We start from the raw sequence: 21,526 nt of genomic DNA on the forward strand, positions 1-21,526 counted from the left end.
ATTTTTACAGTGGTGTAACGTCCCTCCAAGAGGGGAAGAGGGTCAAGATGACTTCCTGACCAGGAGTGGAGAGGGAAGCTGGAGGCCCTTGTCTGCTGTCATTTCCCAGGCCATTCCCCCAAACAGACATAGTGCACTCGGCCAGCTGTGTGACGGGCATGCTGGGTGTCGGGAAACCAAGGATAAATTTTTAAAAAATGAGATCTCTGACCTCAAGATGCTTAAAGTCTGAGGTGGAGAGACGTTGGTAATCAGATGATTATAATATTATGTGCTTAATGCATTTATAGAGATGGATACAAAATTGTCAGGTCCTAGGTCATTAGGGTTTATTCTGGACGATAGCTGTGGGGATGGTCTGGAAGGGGCAGAGTGCAGAAAATGGAAGGACTTGATGTTGGATGGGAAGAAGAGGGGAGAAGCCCAGGGGATGGCAGTGCTGTGGGAACACAGAGAAGGTGGTCACGATAACAGGTCTGTCGCTAGCAGAAGGAGGCCAACACCTGTGTCACTCTTGGCGTCTACAGCATCCTCAGCAATGCAACCCAGCCACTGCCTCCTAAGAAACCCTCTTCTGTGCCAGTCTCTTAGGAACTGAAATCGATGGTCACCAAATCATGTGGTTTTAGAGCAGGGACAATCTTCAGAAGTTAACTAGATGAGGAAACTGAGTCACAGAAAAAGCTGGTGACTTGCCCAAGGTTACCCAGTTCCTCAGTGTTGGAACCGAGATGGGAATACAGGCGTCCTGACCCAGCTTCTTACAGTGCATACACTGTTCCAGAGGTTTCTGCTGACACTGCAGCCTACAGACGCCAGGACCGGTCTTAGCCGGTTTCTCTGGTTATAACTTTAACTACCTATTCCCTCTTGTCTGGTCCTCGGGGATCGCTATGAACAGCTGCTTCTCATCCTCTTCACCTTCTTTCAGTTCCCTCTTCCGTCTATTGTAGACCACTCCAAAAGACTGAGCCCAGGTCAGGATCGGGCAGAATTATCAGCTTCCCAGTTCTCTGTGGTTTATAGAACCCCAGATCCGGTTGTCTATTTTAGTCCCAGCCTTGAAATGCTGACTCACACTTAGTTGGAGGCCCTCTATTGTGGTCTCTTCTCCCTTTTTGTTCTGCTCAACCCTTTCCTCTCTTTGTTCAGTATCTTCTTTTCTCCTTGTTTCTATTCTTGCCTCCCTCGTCTCCTTTGTAATTGGCTACTTTCCTTGTCTGCTGGCATCTGACCTACCACTGAATCTATACTCCTATCTCTAGGGTATCCTAGTAGTTGCCATCACTCAGAACTTTGGGGTGAGCACGTGTTCTAGACACTGAAGGGGGGAACCAAAAGAAGGATGAGCCCACAGTCTACCTGGGAGAGTCCGGGCACATTTCAGCACTCAAGAACATTTTAAAGCACTCTTTGCCTTTGCTTATAGCAAAGGCACATGGGAGGAAGAGCAGATGGGCAGATTGATAGATAGGTAGATCCGAAAATAATGCAAAAAGAATAATGTAAAACCATTCCCACTTGGCTTAGTTTGTGAACTGGTAGAGGTGGCGGTAAATGGAAGAACCAGCATGGAAATGGGATGACATCTGATGTGGATCCTAGAACTGCATTTCCTTTAGAGGGCTCCATTACAAACAAAAAGACTCAGGGTGGTAATATACATTCAGTTGTATTTGCTTTTCTGTGTCTGGCTCGGTGGCCTCTCAGAAAGTTTTGTCCTTGATGGTCTCAAGTCCTACTGTGGATCTAAGCATCATCCTGGGCAGGCCGTTGGATTCAGGAAGATGTTCAGTTGGAGGCAATAACCTGAAGGAAAAGCCGATATGTCCACAGTCAGTAACTTCTGCCCACCTCCCTTCTGTTTTCTTCCAGGACTCCTGGTTGAGGGTGGCTCTGCCCGGGTTTCTGGGGTAGTTGTAGGGGGGCAGGAAGTAGATCTCAGCTATGTCGGGACAATTCAGTGTTATAGGCAGATGCCCAGCACTTAGTGGCAAGGACAGGCCTGGAGACGGTTGTGAATCAAAGTTCGTACCACAAGACTCCAGAGTGTGTTTGAAGGCTGGAGGGCATAGGTGGGATGATGATGAAGTGGGTCAGTGTGGAGGTAAATTCTCACCTAACCTTCGAGCATTGTGTAGGGTGGTAAAATCTCTTGCCAAAGGGTAGAGCAGCTTCTCATAATGCCCTTAGAAAGAGCTCATGGGAGAAAATGTTAGTGACTCTTCCATTGCCCGAAAGCATGGGGGCCTTGCTGCAGCCGTTTTTTTCCCTTGGCTTTGACTTAGGACAGCACTGATATGTGCCTGGTTGAGGTCTGCTGTAGTCACTGTCTTGCCCTAAGCAGTAAACACTTTGGTGAAGCCTGAGTGGGTATGCGGAGGGGGACCCAGGACGGCAGCATTATGGTGGGAAGGTGCACCACGGAGGCAAGGGAAAGGAGTAAACGAATGTGGTAAGGAAGATGGTGGCTTCCCCTGGCCAACTTCTGCTCCCCAACCCTGCCAGTACACGGGGGTTCAGATGACCGTGTTTCAACCCGTCATCTGGGAAGACTCACTGTGTTTATCCAGGAGATGTAGGCAGAGACCCGGGTGAAGACTGTGGGCTTCCTGGAGACATTACAGCCCAGGCTGGACACAAAGCTGGTCACTCCATGGACGGTGTACTTGCCACTCACCAAGCAATGGAGAGGGCCCCCAGAATCACCCTGCAGGGAGGAGAAGAAGGGGTCTAAAACTCCATTTTTAAATCTCTGAACCTTTTTTTTTGCTTATACCCCCTCCCCATTTCTGCTTGTAAAATCCAGTGCAGTTTTAAAGCTCCAATTCAAATCCACACTTCCTTCGTATCCCCACAATGCAGATGAAATCTCTTTTTCCTTTCGGGACAACCGCAGTACCTTTTCCTTTCTTTTGCTGCACTCATGTCATGTTCTGCCTTGTATTTTGGTTTCATAATTTGTTTCTACCTGCCACGCCTATCTATGAGCTTCTTGAGACAGGAACTGTGTCTTACTGATACATTTCCTCTCCACAATGCTAGCATACAACTTTGAACATCTTAAGCTCAGTAGCTTTTATTGACTTACACCGAACCTGAGAGTAGGGGGAGTAGAGTGTTCTAATGATTTTTTCATCCCCAGCATTTAAACCAATGGTTCTCATTAGACTTAGCATTTAGACACAGGGTAGGTAGTCAATGCATTAAACTAAACGGGGGTAAGGAAAAAAAACTGGGGTGTAAAGAGGAGTGAAAGTGATGTATTGGGTAGCGGTTACATGCTCAGGCTTAGAATCAGAGGAACCTGGGTTGATAGAATATGACCTTGACACTCTCCTCCTTATTTAGCTCCCAGGATGCCAGTTCTATAATTCCAGACAGAAAATGGAAAGATATTTCTCTGCAAAATCTGACCAGCATAAGAGGGAAGACCAGATGATCCTGCCATTGGAGGTCCCCTGCTGCAGTGGCCTCATTTGATCATCCAACAGACCAGTTCACCATGGATGAATCCCACCGAAGGCTCAGAGCTACTGATCAACTTTTTACCCTCACTCTGAAATAAGAGCAGATGGTGAAGGAGTACCAAACATCTGAAGAAAGCCTCTAATGTAACAATAAAGTTCAAAACAAGGAGACAAAGAAATAAACAAAAAAATGAAGGCAACCAAGATTTGTAGGGAGAAGGAAACAAGCAATAAAAAACTATGATTAATATTGCATCCATGATACAAGAACAGCATGCTATTAAACAGAACATTCAGAAAACAAAAAAGAGCCTTTGGAAATTATGACTATGATTGTAGAAATGAAAGATTGGAAGGGTTGGAAGATAAAGTAGAACAAACAAACAAAATATAGAGAGACTAAGAAAATAAGAGGACTATCTAAGGAGGTAAGTAGGTGAATAACAGAAATTCTAGAGAGAATATAAAAATGGAGGGGAGGTAATCATCAACAAACATTTTCAGAACCAAAGTTCTGGAGTTTCTAAAATGAGAAAACCCACCAAGTCTCTTTCACAATAAATGCAAATAGACCCATACCAAGACACAAAACACAGGGGTCAAGAGAGGATAAAATAAGTCATTTACAAACTAGTGGACAGTGTGGGGTTGACTTAGTGATAAGTGGAATATATATTATTCAAATTAAAAAGACAGTTATTAACTCCAGGGAAAACAAAGTTCTGCAGGAAATGAAAAGTAATTTTAGAATATAATATGGATGAGAGGTCAGGCATGAAAAAAGAGGTAATCTTGCCCATTTGCAAGGACATGGATGACCTCGAGGGCAGTATGCTCAGTGAAACAAGTCAGACAGAGAAAGACAGATACATTATGATCTCTCTTCTATGTGAAATTTAAACACAGAACAAAACAAAACAAGCTCATAGATACAGAGGACGGATTGGTGGTTGCCAGAGGTGGGGCGGTGTGGGTGGGGGAAGAAATGGAAAAAAAAAACAACTGCTTCCCTTTCTCATGAACTTACTGAAGAATTTGCAACATCAAATAGTGTGTAAGACAAGAAACAGAAATAGAGGAACACATGACCAGGGACCCACAATAAAACATATACCCGCTTGGGTGTGCCAAGCATGTCTCTAAAAGAATATAGAGACAGACAAGAGCAGCTGTTGACTCCATGAGGATATAATTTTATATAATTCACTTATAAGCTGCTTTTGATCACAAAGCACTCTTCCAAAATGCTCCAACTGTTAAAAAATGACAGCAGGCCTAAAATAAAGTCACTTCCGCCAAGCTCTACGGAGACTTAATACCTAACCTAACTGTAGCTTCAGCCTCTCCCAGAAATGTGATCTTTAACCAGCCAACCTGGAAATTCCCAGTCAGCACTAGGAAGTAATCTGCTGATAGACCTCTTAGGAGGGCAACCTTGCCTAAAACAAGGCATTCTTTGCTAATAATTTCCTTTTTCCATTCTCTCTCTGCCTTTATAACCTTTTTCTTTTCTACAGCTTAATGAAGCTCCTTTCTATTTTCTAGATGGGATGCTATCTGATTCATGAATCACTGAAGCCACTTTGATCTCTAAATTTAATCAGCTGAATATTTGTTACTTAACAGATTTGGTGGCAGAGGCCAGACCAAAGGACACGTCTGACAGCTCCAGGGACACCAAGAAACAGGTGAGTGTGGCATTTTGCGAACACTGAGTTTACGGTCTTTCTCACCATTTCCAAGGGCCGTGGGTAAGTCCCCTTGTCAGTTCCATTATAATGAACTCTCATCAGATCTTTAAAAATGGGCATTTTTAAGTCTTTTATCATTTACAGAGAGTTACTGTTTTACTCAGATGATTTTACAAAAGCTTCCTGCAGATGTGTTTTATCTTCAGAGAAATTCATGGAAAAGAATCTGACAAGTACTCTAGAATACAGGTCTCTGATACTTTCAGATCAAGCAACTGAACTGGTTGAAAATTTCCAGAACTGCTGGAAAAAATGGATTCAAATAGGACAAATGTTAATTACATGGGCCTGCATGAATTGAGGAGGATGATTATAATTTCTATGACTTCTCGTTGAAAATATTGCTGGTTCTCTAATGTTTTGCTTTTCCAGATTTTAGGAAACCTTTTTTTTTTCTTTTATCTTCAGCTATCAACAATTTGGTGAGCTATATCTTTGTGACCAAAGATGAAACATTTCCTTTTTCTCCCTACCTGATCTCTCCGTAATTCGAAAACTCTCGAGTATTCTTTTCATGACAATATACCGTTGACCCTTGAACACCATGGGGGTTAGGGACACCAACTGCCCCTCCCTGCATAGTCAAAAATGCCCGTATAACTTTTTACTCCTCGAAAATGTAACTAGCCTACTACTGACCAAAGCCTTACTGATAATATAAACAGTCGATTAACACATATATGTGTTCTATACTGTATTCTTACAGTAAAGTAACCTAGATAAAAGAAAATGTGATTTAAAAATCATAAGGAAGAGAAAATACACTTGTTGTTCTATATTGGAAAAGATCCACATATCAGTCGACCCACATAGTTCAAACCCATGTTTTTCCAGGGGAACTGTAGTTAGTTATTTACAGAGGTTCAATGAGAATCTGATCTCCTTGTATAATAAGACACAATTGGGGGGCGCCTGGGTGGCTCAGTCATTAAATGTCTGCCTTCGGCTCAGGTCATGATGCCAGGGTCCTGGGATCGAGCCCCGCATCAGGCACCCTGCTCGGTGGGAAGCCTGCTTCTCCCTCTCCCACTCCCCCTGCTTGTATTCCCTCTCTTGCTGTCTCTCTCTCTCTGTCAAATAAATAAATAAAAATCTTAAAAAAAAAAAAAGGCACAATTAGAAACACTGGTTATATTACCAAAGCCCTGATTAGAATATCATATTTAAGAAAGTTGTGTATAGGCTCAGATATGACCAGACAGTTTCAAGGAACTAAGGTTGACTTTACAGAGCCAATAAAGCCTCATGGAAAAATTGATCTGGTACTTTGCTTACAAGGTTCCAGCAAAGCAGTCTTCAAAAGAGATTACGTTGAAACTAACAATATGTTCTATGTTAATTAATTAGATTTAAATAAAGTTAAGATAGAAATTTTAAAAAAAGAGCTTATGTGGTCAATCACTATTCTTGCTGCACTTATGTAAATCAGGCAACGTTTAAAGCAAACTAATTAGCTTTACTATAAAAAATGAAGGTAATTATAGAGAGAAGAAATTATGTTTACACTTTCATGTGTATTAGATTCTAATCCTGTTAATTGTCTTTGAGGTTCTATTATACACCTGTAAATTGGCCTGGATCCTGAATTCTTCCAGTTTCCTAAAAAAAATCTGGCTGTGACTCTTCACACTAACACTTCCAATTTTCTCTCACCCTTCTGTTTTGGAATCGATAAGAACAAAGACTGCCCTTGAATCTCCTTGGAAGGGACGACACCAGGTCCTCCTCACCACCCAGAGGGCAGCCAGACTCCAGGGACTTAAGCCTTGGACATGCATCTCACAGCTGGAGAAGGCCCCACCTGACATCTGGTCCCACACAAGTGTTGGAGACCTCCCAGGCAAAGTCACTAGGGAGAAAAGTAGCTGACATCGAGGTAGACTGCTTCCTCCCAAGAGGCCAGTTCAAGACTTTATACTCTAACTAAATATGAAGCCCTTTCTTCTTCCCTTTCTTTCCTTTACTCTGGTGCTGGCCTGGAAATAGAACACCATCACCCACATCTCCTGGGCCATGGCTAAGGGCGGTAGCCTCTGGAACTTAGAACAACTTTTTATTTCAGACTAAGAGAAGACCTAACTCTCCCCTGGCTTGAATGGGCAAATGGAACAATCCCTGAGAATGAATCCATCTAACAGTGCCACCTGATCGAAAAGTGGTTTGTGCCCCGAGAGAGTTTGTCTTTGTCCGTGGTGGTTATCACCCTCCTTGGGCCTACAAAGGACTAGATAGCTGGCACACAGCCAGGAAGTGCCTTTTAGGTTATCCAAGTGTGCCCGCAGACTTGCCACAAATGAACTAAGACACCGACCTCATTGTACAACTCCCCTGGATTTACATCATCGAGTTAGAGGAAGAACTGAGTTAGAAAGGAATCATCGATTATTCATGACTCAGGATTCCCTTCCTTTGGTAGGGCCACACTTCCCTGGTTAGGAGTAGAGTAAATGTACATCAGAATATGAACAGAAACCTCTCTATAACTCTTGAAGACCCGGTAGAATCTGTTGCCAAGACAAGAGATGCCCCACAAAGACCCTTAGATTCTCTGGCCAAAGCTGTTCTTGATGATAGGATAGTCCTTAATTATCCCTAGCTGAGCGAGGGGATGTCTGTGCTGTGGCCAGCACCACCTGTCGCACCTGGATTAACACTTCTGGAGGAGCTGAAACTCACATGAGATCACTGAGCAAGCTACTTGGCTTAAAAGGCTGACTCCTACAATGGGATCTCTCTTTGACTTCTTTGATTTTGATTGTTTGGGTGTTGGGGACCATGGCTCCAAAGTGTATTCCGAACATCGGGAATTAATCCTGCTTATAGTAATCATCATAGTCTGCCTGGTCTGTTGTTATCCTCTCAACAGCTTCAAATGCACGTTCACAGCCACCGACCACCAAGCAAGTGATCCCCCCAAGACAGACACAGCAAAAAAGGAATGAAGAGAATGAGCAATGTAAAGATTGTGAACCTGAAGTCACATGGCCTGTGAATATCACAGAGGTTAAGCCAAAAACCATCATGACTTGTGAATACCACACAAAGGATCAAGAGAATTTCACAAAAAGCTGTGAGAACTGCAGAGCAGGAGCTGAGAGTAGCACTAATGCTTTACATTTTGATCATACCTCTCAGGTAAGCTGAGAATCTCATCAAAAGTGGGGGATTTTTGGGCGCCTGGGTGGCTCAGTCATTAAGCGTCTGCCTTCGGCTCAGGTCATGATCCCAGGGTCCCGGGATTGAGCCCCTCATCAGGCTCCCTGCTCGGCGGGAAGCCTGCTTCTCCCTCTCCCACTCCCCCTGCTTGTGTTCCCTCTCTCACTGTGTCTCTCTCTGTCAAATAGATAAATAAAATCTTAAAAAAAAAAAAAAAAGTGGGGGATTTTTTGGGCGCCTGGGTGGCTCAGTTGGTTGGGCGACTGCCTTTGGCTTGGGTCATGATCCTGGAGTCCCAGGATCGAGTCCCGCGTCAGGCTCCCTGCTCGGCGGGGAGTCTGCTTCTCCCTCTCCCACTCCCCCCTCTCATGCTCTCTCTATCTCATTCTCTCTCTCAGATGAATAAATAAAATCTTAAAAAAAAAAAAGTGGAGGATTTTTTTTTTAAAGGAGAAGCAAGTTTTTTTTGTTTTGTTTTGTTTTTAAAGATTTACTTACTCATTTCAGAGAGAGAGAGAGAAAGAGCACGAGCAGCAGAGGGAGAGAGAGAATTTCAAGTAGACTCAGATGGGGGCTCGATCTGGTGACCTCGAGATCACAACCATGGGATCGCGATTGGAGCCTAAACTAAGAGCCCGGTTGCCCAACTGACTGCACCACCCAGGCGCCCCTCTTCCACCCAAATTCTAGTGGGGGTTTGAGAATATTTTGGGACTAGAGGAATGGAAGGTAATTAAGTTATATATAATACTATTGTCTTATGCTAATTGAACTAAAAAGAAACAGAGGCTCTGGAGAGATGGAAGATGTGGCTGAGGATTTGAGGGCAGAAGGAGGAGCTGGGAAAGAGCTCAGTGGGAATGAGTGGATTGAGGTGAGAGGCGCTCAGTGAATCCAGTCTGAGGTGAAGGGTTGGGGCCCAGCAGTCTGAACACCCAGAAGACACAGTCTTGGGAACTGCAGTGGGAAAGGCTTTGGAGACAAAACTGCCTCAGAGAATTGTCAATTTGGAGCCACTGCCAGAAGAAGAGTACTCTGCTTTTTCAGAGTTCGAGACCCTGAGGGAGCAGAGGGAAAGTGAATTCATTCAGAAAGGTTAAACCTTAGGGTAAAAGGGGGAAGCTAGCGGGTGGGGACCTGGCAGAGACTGCCTTGTGTATCAGGTTCTACTTGCATGTAGGGCTCCCAGGATGCAGGAAACTGGACAAACTGGGAGGAGTTGGTCGCCTTGCTTCCGCGGTTCTAAGTGCTCACCAGGAATCTTTGATCATTTGATTCTACTATTTCAGCCAGCCTCCCAGCCTCCTGCTGGCTTCTCTTCTTCCACCTAGCACAGACCTTGCTGTTGGTCTGCACTCTTGTCCTTTGGCTCCAGTCAAGGCAGGAAAACCCAGCCCTGGATTAACCCATTCCCTGCAACTGGGTCTCGAGTCAAACAGAGTGAATCATATACTCAGTCATTGCATGGTCTCCAACCTCACCCTATCAGGAACATCTTGGAGGCTGATCATTGTCCCACTCACTTTAATTAATCCAGACCCATACAACCCTTGTTCCTTCATTCTCAGCATTCAAACTGACTCCTAGTTTATAAGTAAATAGAAAATTAATGCGGAACACCTGCCATCCTCCAGCCAGCCAGCCTGTACGCTCTTTCAGATCCGTGCACATTTTGGTATTTTGCTCTATCCCTTCCTGTTCCAGCTCCACCTGTGCCCTTGGTTTCATCTCTCCTTCTCCTCTTGGATCTTGTGCCATCCACTCCTTTCTCTCTCTGACCCTACAAGATCCTTTCTTCTCTGCCTATTAACACACTCAGTGGTCCCACACTATATTCACCCCTTCCATGATCTGTCATCGTCCTCAAAGCTATCAGACTTTTTTCCATCCAAGATTGGATGCCTTGGATGCCAAGATTGGTCCCTTTCTTTCATCCAAGATTCTTGGAAGGGGATCCTACATTCCTTACTATGCTTCTCATTGTCTCTTCATTTCTTACCTTCAGTAAAGCTTCTCCCCTCTCCTGACACTGTTCTTGCCACAGTTACCAGTGACCCACCAATGGCCCAAGTAGGCCCTTTCCGGTTACCTACCGTGGCTGCTGGATGCTCTGTATACTGTGTATGACACATCAGTATTTCCTGAGATTCTGGAAAACCCTTATGATCTCTAATCCCTTTTTAAGTCTTATGGTTCTCTGTCCCCCACCTATCCCTGAAGCGCTCAAGTATTCATGTTATCACAGTTCTTTCCTCAACTCACTGTTCTTTTCTCATTCTACAACTTCTCCCCTGTGGGATGGGGGTGGGTGGGGGGTGGGGGGTGGCTCTCCCCCTAAGTTCTACATCCTATATCTAATTACTTACTGGTTAACTATACCTGAACGTCCTACTGGGATTTCAGACTCAACTTGTTCAGAACCAAATTCACCACCTTCTCTCCCAAGTCCTATAAACCTTCTCTCACTGGAGGCAGCAAACCCCTCCCAGATGACTTAAACCAGATGCCTGAAAGTCATTCCAGGTCCTCCTCTTTCTCTCTCCTCTCTGCCGCCCTAGTTCAAGCCCTCAAATCTATCGCCTAGATAATTACAATAGTCTCCTAACCTGCCTCTTGGCCAACCTTACCCTCTTCAAAGACATGCTTGCCTTGTCATCAGACAATGCCTCTAAAAAGGCAAATCTGATCATGCTATTCTCCTCTTCATAACTCTTCAATGGTTTCCCAGGCCTAAGAGATGAAGTTCATGTCCCTAAGCATATGATGGAGGTTCATGGCAGGCTGCTGCCCCCAAATATACCACTTTGGGATATTGATTATTCTGAATTAAAGTTACTTAAGAACAGACAGTGTAAGGACATTCTAACCCTACTTTGTTCCTTTGAAAGCAGAAAATAATCACCCATGTGAAAGGTACTCTCCACGTACCAGGAGGTAAGGAGACATCTTTATTGTTAGAGATAGGGAATTTAGGGCTATATAACAAACCCTGTTAACTTCACCCTGTTGCTTCTTCACTCATTTACCCCAAGCCCAAATGTCTTTGTCCTGTCAATTCTTCACAAATTTATTATTTCTTTGTCTAAAAGGTCTTTGTCTTTGAGTCTCATATTTTTATGAGCTTCTCCACATAAAAAACAAATTAAATCTGTTTTTCTCCTGTTAATCTGTCTTACACCAATTTAATTATCGGATGAGCCAAAGAACGTAGAAGGGAAGAAGGGAAAAATTTTCTTCCCCCGCACATGGCACTTGAAGCCCTAAGTAAAGAGGCTCCTACTTGCCTCTAGCGTCATTTCTTGACATTCCCTGGTATGGTAATAGTTTATGTTCTAGCTCAGGGGTCAGCACACTTTTTCTATAAAGGGCCAAATAGTAAATATTTTAGATTTTGCAGGCTATAGAGTCTCTGTCACAACTATTCAACTCTATGAAAGTAGCCATAAACAATATGTAAGTAAACAAGTGTGGCTATATTTATTCCAATTAAATGCTTTTTTATGAACATTGGAATTTTATATTTTTCATGTGTCATGACATTATTCTTTTTTAAATTTATTCTCGGGGTGCCTGGGTGGCTCAGTCATTAAGCGTCTGCCTTCGGCTCAGGTCATGATCCCAGGGTCCTGGGATCGAGCCCCGCATCGGGCTCCCTGCTCTGCGGGAAGCCTGCTTCTCCCTTTCCCACTCCCCCTGCTTGTGTTCCCTCTCTCGCTGTGTCTCTCTGTCAAATAAATAAATAAAATCTTGAAAAAAAAATTTATTCTCAACCATTTAAAAGTGTAAAAACCAGGGCGCCTGGGTGGCGCAGTTGGTTAAGCAGTCAACTCTTGGTTTTGGCTCAGGTTGTGATCTCAGGGTGGTGAGATTGAGCTCCACGTCAGGCTCCTCACTGAGCGCAGAGTCTGCTTGAGGTTCTCTCTCCTTCTCCCTCTGCCCCTCCCGCTTATGCTCTCTCTTTCAAAATAAATACACAAATCTTAAAAAAAAAACTTAAAAAAATAAAAATGTAAAAACCATTCTTAGCTCATAGACTATAGAGAAACAGACAGCAGGCAGGATTTGGAAGTTTGTGGGCTCTGACTTGTGCTCTAGCTGTAGGGAACGCCCTGTAATTCTCTACATGTTCTAGAGGGTTTCTTGGCCCATGCCCTCATTCATGTCATTCTCTCTGAATAGCTTTTCCCCTTTTTCCTGGCTTTCTCCTATGTAAGCATCAGGACTTGCTTATAGACTCTGCTTTCTTGGGGAAGACAAGTCTTTTTTGACCCCAACAGGTACAGGTAAGTGCCTATCTTTTAGGCTCCTATATTGCCCACTGCATATTTTTATTATAACACTTACCCACATTATATTACAATGTTCTATCACATGTCTGCTCCTGCCCTTCCTCCACTAAACCCTTGGTTTGAGTCATCTTTGTATCCCTAACACTTAGCACAGTGCCTGGCATTTAATAGGTAATCGAGAACATTTGTTGAACTGCATTAAGATATCTGTAAGATGGTATACTGCTGATTGATCCTGTCTAAATAGAAGAAGAAGATTCTATTTATATATATAAATGACTATAACACTATTTTGTGCGCTTTCTCTTGCCGTATTCACCTGTCTACATTCCTGGAAATACTACCGAGGTAAAGGGGTGGTGGTGGAGGAGTTACAAGAAAAGTGGGGGTTGATGGGAAGAGAGCTTCCTCGTACACGATTAACAACCACCACTCTGGGCTGTAAAAAGTCTCGGTGGCTAACAGCTTCTAAGGACCACACACACACACCGACACACAAATGTTGGGCCACATACTAGCTTTTGAGGTCAGGGCACTGGGCACGATGAATTTTAGGGTTCCTTTCAAGTTTGAGATTCTGTGAGTCTAGAGTTCCTGGCACAGACTCATTCTCACTGGGACGCCAGAGTAGCAAGTCAGGTCTGTACGTGGGAGTGGGAGGAGGTGTAGAAAGGAAGTGAGGAGAAGGTGGGGGATGGGGGGGCTGAGAGGGGAGGGGCCTAGTGTGGGATTTCTGACACTTCCTGCACGCATTCACCTGGCATCCTGAGCGAACCCCGTCTCCTCCAGCGCATACCATGGTTCTCTTCATGGTGGAGCCCCAGAAAGAGGAGCTGGAGCAGGTGACGTAGTCCACAGAGGGCAGGTAGGCCTGCTGCAGCCTCCGCGCCAGCTGCCCATTGGCTGAACAGGACGCAGAGTTGGAGGTCAGCCCCAGGTGCTCTCCGGGGGGAAAAACTCTTCCACACCCTGCCCAACCTTCCCAGGCTCTGAAGAAAGCTGAACTCAGGGCAAGTACATTGCGTGCCATAGATCCTCCCCCTTCCCCTCATTATATGGAGGCTACAGGCCCCTTCCTTCAGGGGTCATCCTGTGTCTCTGTCCCAAGCTCCAAACCACCAACCTCCAATCTCCTACTCCTGCGTTTTTTTTTTTTTTTTTTAAAGATTCTATTTATTTATTTGACAGAGAGATGGCAGAACACAAGCAGGGGGAGTGGGAGAGGGAGAAGCAGGCTTCCCGCTGAGCAGGGAGTCCGATGTGGGGCTCAACCCCAGGACCCCGGGATCATGACCTGAGCCGAAGGCAGACGCTTAACAACTGAGCCACCCAGGTACCCCTCTCCTACTCCTGCTTAAAAAAAGAAAAGAAAAATTGACCAAAATGGTCTTATTTGTTGAGGACTCTCCTGCTTTCACCTTACACTGCAAACCGTACGTAGCAGAACTGGGACCATACCCCTTGTCTTCATTTCACAAGAGCTACCTCTATGGAGGTAGTGTGATGGTGTAATGACCACCAAAGTGGGAGCCAGGATACCTGGGTCCTGGCCCCAGCTAACTAGTTACTAACTAGTCATGTGATCTTACACAGGGTCTTTACTTTTGCTGGGCCTTAGTTTCCTCATGTATAAAATGAGAGGCGGGGGCGCCTGGGTGGCTCAGTCGGTTAAGCGTCAGACTCTTGATTTCCGCTCAGGTTGTGATCTCAGGGTCCTGAGATCGAGTCCCATGGGGGCTCCATGCTCAGCGGGGAATCTGCTTGAGACTCTTTCCTTCTCCCTCTGCGCTTCCCCACCACGCTCACTTGCAGGCTCTCTCTCTCTCTCAAATAAATAAATAAATCTTTTAAAATAAAATTAAATGAGAGGCGGGTACAAAATATTCTCTGAGGTTTTTTGTTTTTGTTGTTTTTTTTAGTTATGAGTCTATGTGACTTGACTATTCCATGGCCTGTTCTTAGCTTGATTTCATGTACCAGTTATCTTATCTCTGGTCCCTTGATTCTGGCTATGAACACCTAGGACCACAGAAAAATGTGCCCCAGAAGCCCCGCTACCTACTCAAGATCCATGTGGTGGGTGGTGCCCATGTAGGTGACTTACTCTTGGTCCTGCCCCAGCCTGTGATATAGCAGGGGCTGTTGTTGGCCAGGATGGTTCCCTCCTGTGGCAGAACACCCAGCTGGACATAGCTGTTGAGGGTCACTTTCTGGGCCAGGCGCAGCAGGGCAATGTCATAGCTGTGGGAGGAAAGGAGCCAGCTCAGGCCTTCCTTCACGTCAGCATAGGGACTGGCCCTCACTAAGCCGTTGTGTCCCCAGAGAATTAGAAACTAACAGCTTTAGGGGCATCTGGGGGGGCTCCGTCGGTTAAGTGTCTGCCTTTGGCTTAGGACCCTGGGATCAAGTCCTGCATCAGGCTCCTCTGCCCCCCATTTGTGCTTGCTCTCTCTCTCTCTAGGGCTCTCTCTCTCTCAAATAAATAAATAAATAAATAAATAAATAAATAAATAAAATCTTAAAAAACAAAAAAAGAAACTAACAGCTTTAGGGGCGCCTGGGTGGCTCAGTTGGTTAAGCGCCCGACTCTTGATTTTGGCTCAGGTCATGATCTCAGGGTTGTGGGATTGAGCCCCATATCGGAATCTGTGCTCAGCAGACAGTCTGCTTGAGAATTTCTCTCCCTCTCCCTCCCCCTATGCACACAGTCTCTCTCTCTAAAATAAATAAGTCAATCTTTAAAGGAAAAAAAAAGAAAAAATTATTAAAAAAAAAAGAAACTAACGACGTTGAAGGAGGAGGGGACTGACTTGCTGGGGCTCAAACTTGACACAGTTGGATGGTAGGCTAGGTTTAACAGCAGCACCTGCTGGTGAGGTCTTGGTGTTGTAGTCTAGCTGTGACCTCTGCAATCCAGGGGAGTGGAGCTTACATCTCTCAGTTATGACAGGGGGGATCAGAAAGGAGCAGAGTGGTAGTAGATCTTGGTAGTAGAGAAGAATTCTCAAAGAAGAAAGATGAAAAATGCTGCGTGTTTCTGAAAGCTCTGCAGAAATATCCCAGTTACCTGAACCCGCCCCGCGACCCCCATTCTCCAGAGAATCAACCACCATTTTAACTACTTCCTTTCCAAAAGTTTACAGCTCAGTCTTGCAGGAGTTTTTTTCATGTAAGATTCATTTTAAGAAATTTACTTTTGCTGGTGGCGTCTATTCCAGAAAATGAATAATAAATAACAACACAGATGGAAACATTAAACTCTGCAGAGAAGGAGTTTCAGGGGATCCAATCATGCAGACCAGCCTAGATCAAAGAACTCCCAAAGACCTTCAAAAATTCCCAAGCCTTCCAAAATCCAAATTCTCAGAGTCCTTCTGAATGAATGTGAGGGACGCCAAGACCCTGTTGCTGGCCAGTCAGCCCTCCACCTCCCAGCCCAAGGCCAGCCCAGCCGTGCCCCTACCCGGCAGCCACATTATTGCTGTTCCAGGATGGATGTACAACGATCTTCTGCACACTCACAGACTGCTCGGTGCCATCATTCTGGTTCAGGTTGTGTTCTCCAACCACCACACGGAAGGTCATGGGTCTGGAGTGACAGAGGAGAAAGAACCCCTGAGGGATCCAAGGGGCTCTTTCCCCTCAGAGAAAAGCTGGGAAACCATCTCACGTCCTATTTAGGACAGGCAGCCATCTTATCTGACCCAGGCAGAAGGCGGACGAAAGACCCTGGAAGATGAGGAAGTAACAAGCTCTCTCCTTCTCTAATTTACTAACTTGGGGGAGTGACAAAAACTACCATCAACTTCATTGCCAGTTTATGAGGTTAAGCATCATAGACTGGATATCTCATAACCTGGGAGGGGTGTGGTGAGCACAAATGATACAACGGTTCTCAGCCCACAGAGGGGTCTGGGGGAGGTTATACATCAATAGTTCTTAAAACACGATCCCTGGACCAGCAGCAGCAGCAGCATAACCTGGAAACTTGTTAGAAATGCAGATTATCAGGCTCAACCTGAACCTACCAAGTCAGAAATTCTGCTGGGAAAGACCCAGCAATCTGTGCCTTCCAGGTGATTCTGATTCATGCTCAGATTTGAGAACAATGGCTCAAGACAATATGAAAAAAATGGTTACCAGCCAGGCGTTGACCAGGCACTGAGATAGTCACCTACTTAATCCTCCTAATAACTCTACGAAGTAGGTATTATTACCCCCATGTTAGAAATAAGAGAATGAGAGCTTAGAGAAGCTAAGTAAGCCATCCAAGGTCACAAAGGTAGAAGAAGGTGGACTGGGATTTGAACCAAAGCTTGCCTGATACCCAAATCTGTACTTTTCATTATATCCTGCTACCTCCCTGCAGGACCCCCAACACTCCCTTAAAGTCTTGCCCCGAGTGCTCAGAGATACGTATTCCTTGAGAAAGGCCAGACTTCTCCCCTTCCAGGGGCTCAGCAAAGCTGGGTTTTGTTTTTCTCACGTGTCCACGCAGTGAGCAGCCGTCATCACCCAGTTCTGTTTGATGAGGGTCCCTCCACAGTTGTGATACCATTTGCCCCCAGACAGGTACTGGAGGGAAATCTAGAAGGGGAGGGGAGAAAAGAGGGAGAGGCTGGTGTTTCTTAAGAGGCTTTGCCCCAAAGTACCTGTTACACTTCCTTCAATTCCTGCCATCCTTAAAAAGCTTCTCCAACTCTGTGGGCTAGAGATGGCCGAGGGGCTTCCTGGGACCTGTTGGTTGCTACTGATCGGTTGTTGGTGGCTCCCTGGAGTGGTGGTGAGAAGGGGTGTGCAGATGGCGCTGGGATCAGCAGGAAAGAGGGCTCCGTTGTTGGGTGATGCTTGCTGGGCCCATGGGTGATGCTTGCTGTGTCCATGGATGGGGGGAGGAAAGGTGCACAGACAGTGTATTTGACATCCCTACTCTGGGTTGTTGCAAAGGGCCAAGAACCCAGGTCCTGTTACCTCTATTGCCTCTTGGTAGGAAATGTGGCCATGGAATTTCTCCATCACCTGAGCCCACTGGCTCGGGTCTCCAGAGCTCCCCCTCCAAGGTCTCCAAGACATACCCTATCCCCCTCCCCTAGGGAATAAGAATGACCTCTGGAATACTCATTTTTACCAGCTCATGTCGTCTTCAGCACCTCCTATTCCACAATAGCTCTACTTCTGAAAACTGGGCTGCAAACTTTTGTGAACTGAATTTCATTCTAACTGCCATGATTCCTCTGAAAGTGGCCATTCCCCAGTTAATTTGCCAATTTTACGCATTTAGAATGGCTTAACTCAAAGCCTGGCTGCCCTGTCAGAAAAGTAGAAACTCTCAATAGCCAAAGAAGCAAGCTGCTCTCCTTGGGGATGGGGTTGTGCCTGAACGCAGAGGCAGCCGGCGTGGAGTGGGCTGTGCATGTGTGTGCATGTGCGTGTGCGTGAGGAGTCTGAGGGGTGGGTCTCGTACAGTCTCGCTAGTGCGGCACAGGTGGTATCTCTGGGGACATATATGTGGTTTGTGTTTGGGTGTGAGCCTGGGAAAGTGAGTGGGGTTGGGGTTCAAATCCCCTCCTCCAAAACTTTTGCATGCCTTTTCCACCTAAGCCTGGCCTCATTCATCTCTTAAATCTAGAATCCAGGGGCACCTGGGGGGCTCAGTCGTTAAGCGTCTGCCTTCGGCTCAGGTCATGATCTCAGGGTCCTGGGAAGCCTGCTTCTCCCTCTCCCACTCCCCCTGCTTGTGTCCCCTCTCTCGCTGTCTCTCTCTCTGTCAAATGAATAAATAAAACCTTAAAAAAAAAAAAAATCTAGAATCCAGACCGTCAGAGAGCTTCTTGTTGACAGGGATGTACAAACACACGCGATGCCATATACCAGCACACAGGCGACTCTTGTTTTGTTAGAAGTCTGGGGCTGTGAAGGAGCACCCACCTGAGAGGGCCAGGAATTCCTCTGGGCCTCAGTCCCTCCAACTATCCGGGCATTGGTTTCTGGAAAGTCCTGGGTGCTGTGTCCTTTGTGGGGCAGAAGAAGAGTGAGTGATGACTAAGCATGGGGTCAGCTCAGGGTAGGGAGCAGGGAGGCAGTTTGCTTTGTCTGCGAATTCACAGTTCCTCCCTAGCAAATGAGGGGCCCCGCTGAGAGTTATGGGAGCCCCTTTTGAAAATAGAGGAGTCTGAATGGCTTCTGCTTCCCCCAGGTGTCCTCAGAACTCTGGCATGTTGTGAAGGACGCATCTCACATCCCTAGGCTAGGGCTCCAGAGGCTCCCTGTGGTCTCAGCCTTGCTCGGGGGTCATCCCATGGCCTGAGGTGACCTCCCACCTCTACCCACACATACAGTGCTTTGGCAGGATTCTCCAGGGGGCAAGCACAGCAGTGCACATCCCAGTCAGGCACCTGCCGAGGGTGTCTTCCTGTAGTGGGAGTGGTGAGAAAGCCCAGGCCCCGGAAAGGGGCATCTCTGCTTCATGGTTCAAGGTCCGGCCAACCAGAGGGTTCTGCATGGAGAGTGGCCCCGACTGTTCCTCTCATGGGCTCCAGGAGGGTAAAGTTTTTGCTAGACTCACAGTCAGAGTGTTCCATCCCGCCCTGGTGTAGAGAACAGGCCTGGATTTAAGGATTGCTTTTGACCCTCCTGTTCAAATCCTCCTCCTAGAACCCAGACCAGATGACCCACTTACCATAAAGGACCAGGGTGGTGAACACCAGGAAGCAGAGCATGTTGCTGGCTGAGTGGACCACTGCCCCCTTGCCATGAACCAAGCCCTCTTTATATTCCTCTTATCAGCGGCTTTGCTGACCTTCTTGCCACCAGCTGGCAGGGCTGCCGATGGAAGGCGGGGAAAATCCCAGGTGACATGGAAATACAAATGAAAAGATTGATTTGCAAGTAAACTAATTTGTTGTTCAAAGACAGAACAAGGTTGGGTTAGGGCTGAATTAATCATCTGCCTTCAGTTGAAAAGCAGCCAATAAGCTCTTTTTCAGAAATCAGAGTGGGGACCAGACCGGCCTGGCCCTCAGGGGGCTCCCCTCCTGGTCTGTCACTGCCTTTCTGTCCTCTGTGGCACTCAAAGTGCAGAGATCCATTCTGTGCGTGCAGAGGTGGAGGCAAGGGGGAGGTGTGGAGGAGGGAAGAGTGCTTAGCAAAAAGAAGAGCCAGCAAGCTCCCCCTGCCCAAGCAGGGAAGTGGGACATGCCCCCAGGATGCAGACAGAGGTGTAAATGCAGGGAGCCAAAGCAGAGTAGATACAGTGGAGAGCATTCTGGTGGAGAAAGGTACTAAGAAACGGGTTTGGGGAGACTCAGATGGAGAGTGCCCAGAGAAGGAGAATGTGAGGCAGGTTAGAAGGGGGTCTCCCAGGATAGGGAGATAGTCTGAGGGTTGTGAGCATGGAGGGCAGAGGGAGCAGGTGAGGAACAGGCCTGTCCTGCAGAAGAGGAAAGGCCCTGCCCATCAAAGTCAGGAGGGGAGGAAGGAAGGAGGTGCAGGGTGCCCTGTGGTGGGCAGAGGATTTTGGGTTGGGAGGCTCCAGAGGGAGGACCTTTATTAGTGGAGCTGTGGTTTAGGCAGAGAGAAGCCAGGAAGCCTGGAGGGAGGCAGGAAAGTCACCTGGTTCACCTGGGGGTCTTTGTGGCCTAGATGCTTTCCAGAATTCAAGTTTCTTTCCTTCTTTCTCCTTTCCTTTTCCTTTTCCTTCCTTCCTTCCTTCAAATGATTTTATTTATTTACTTTAGAGAGAGAGAAAGAACATGAGCAGGGGGAGGGGCAGAGGAAGAGAGAGAGAGAGAGAGAGAGAGAGAATCTCAAGCAGACTCTGGTTGAGCTCGGAGCCTGACATGAGACTTGATGTTATGACCCTGAGATCATGACCTGAGCCGAAATCAGGAGTCAGATGCTTAACCGACTGAGCCACCCAGGCGCCCCTAGAATTCAAGTTTCGTGCCTGCAGGTGCAGAAGCCTGGAAAAGGCTGTTGGAAGTCCTGTACTTTCCGTCACTGAGGTGTTCAGGGCAAACACATTATGGCGCTCAGGTCACCTGGAGGGTCCCCTTTCCAGTCCCACCCCTGGCATTCTAACAGAAGTGAGTGGCGAAGGGGGCTGGGCTTGGCTGGGGAACCAGGGCCTCTTGGGTCATCCTCCCCCCAACTCCCTGTTTGTTCTGGAGTTAAGGAGACAGGTCTCGCCCCAGGACAAGGAGCCCAAGAGGAGGCTTTAGGGCCACCTAAAGGTCACCCCTCCACATCACATACTCCAAAGTGAGCCTCTAAGGCAGGGCCAATGTCCCATCCACCTCTGCACCCTTGGCCTAGCTCAGAGGAGTCCAGTCTGTATTTGCATAAATACCAGCCTCATCTCCCCTGCTGGGCTGACTCTTCTATTCTCACTCTTAGGGTTAGACCTAGACAGTGGTTTGGGTTTACATTTTGAAGCACTGCGTTTCTTCTGACTCAGCAATTCTAAATCTAGGAATGCATCCTTTTGAAATAAATACAGGCACAAAAATAAATGTCCGAGGATGTGGGTTATGCAGTTTGTCACCAAGTTGCCACAAAATTTGAGAAAAACCCAAGTATTCATCAGCAGGGAAAGGCTAAAGAAACTGGGTTTAACCGTATTATGGACTACTCTCCAGCTTTTAAAAAGAATGAGTTAGACTTAAATGAACTGATAGGAAAAGATGTCCTTGAGATATTAAATGAAGACATCAAATCGCAGATGATATGGTCCTGGGTATGTGTCTATTTGTATATTCATAGAAAAAGGGGATGGAAGCGTTTCTACACAGAAGTTATTACTTCTAGAGAATGAATCAATAGGTATGGAGGCATTGTGAGGATCGATTTCACTTTTTAAATT

The 21,526-nt window shown here is 46.3% G+C and overlaps 1 protein-coding gene and 1 long non-coding RNA gene across 5 annotated transcripts; one reads left to right on the top strand and one right to left on the bottom strand.

Moving 5' to 3' along the window:
* Positions 1 to 1,595: 1,595 nt before the first annotated feature.
* On the bottom strand, positions 1,596 to 19,472 carry CELA1 (chymotrypsin like elastase 1). 3 transcript variants are annotated; one of them, XM_036098872.2, is made up of 9 exons: positions 19,346 to 19,411; positions 19,062 to 19,253; positions 18,595 to 18,677; positions 17,153 to 17,253; positions 16,130 to 16,255; positions 14,771 to 14,907; positions 13,463 to 13,569; positions 2,561 to 2,710; positions 1,596 to 1,809 (listed from the first exon to the last, which is right to left on the bottom strand). In XM_036098872.2, exons 2-9 carry the CDS (start codon positions 19,132 to 19,134, stop codon positions 1,792 to 1,794), a joined length of 795 nt encoding a protein of 264 aa, XP_035954765.1. In that variant the 5' UTR covers positions 19,135 to 19,253; positions 19,346 to 19,411; the 3' UTR covers positions 1,596 to 1,791. The 3 variants fall into 3 exon arrangements, with proteins under 3 accessions (XP_035954765.1, XP_035954763.1, XP_077932103.1); XM_036098870.2 differs by having other exon boundaries at positions 13,424 to 13,569; XM_078075977.1 differs by lacking the exon at positions 19,062 to 19,253 and having other exon boundaries at positions 13,424 to 13,569; positions 19,346 to 19,472.
* Positions 3,357 to 8,639, top strand: LOC144382373 (uncharacterized). Of its 2 annotated transcripts, none has more exons than XR_013449198.1 (3): positions 3,357 to 3,898; positions 5,097 to 5,158; positions 8,088 to 8,639. It is a non-coding gene; the product is annotated as an uncharacterized LOC144382373 (long non-coding RNA). The 2 variants fall into 2 exon arrangements; XR_013449199.1 differs by lacking the exon at positions 8,088 to 8,639 and adding an exon at positions 6,898 to 7,359.
* Positions 19,473 to 21,526: the final 2,054 nt, after the last annotated feature.

This window comes from Halichoerus grypus, chromosome 6 (assembly GCF_964656455.1).
Source record: "Halichoerus grypus chromosome 6, mHalGry1.hap1.1, whole genome shotgun sequence".
Lineage (NCBI taxonomy): Eukaryota > Metazoa > Chordata > Mammalia > Carnivora > Phocidae > Halichoerus > Halichoerus grypus.

Excerpts from the sequence above, each read along its gene's own strand:
- CELA1 (XM_036098870.2), bottom strand. The coding sequence starts at position 19,134 with ATGAAGCAGAGATGCCCCTTTCCGGGGCCTGGGCTTTCTCACCACTCC. Across the intron at positions 18,678-19,061 it reads CAGGAAGACACCCTCGGCAG|GACACAGCACCCAGGACTTT; the intron begins GTGCCTGACTGG and ends TGCCCCACAAAG. Across the intron at positions 17,254-18,594 it reads GGAATTCCTGGCCCTCTCAG|ATTTCCCTCCAGTACCTGTC; the intron begins GTGGGTGCTCCT and ends CTCCCCTTCTAG.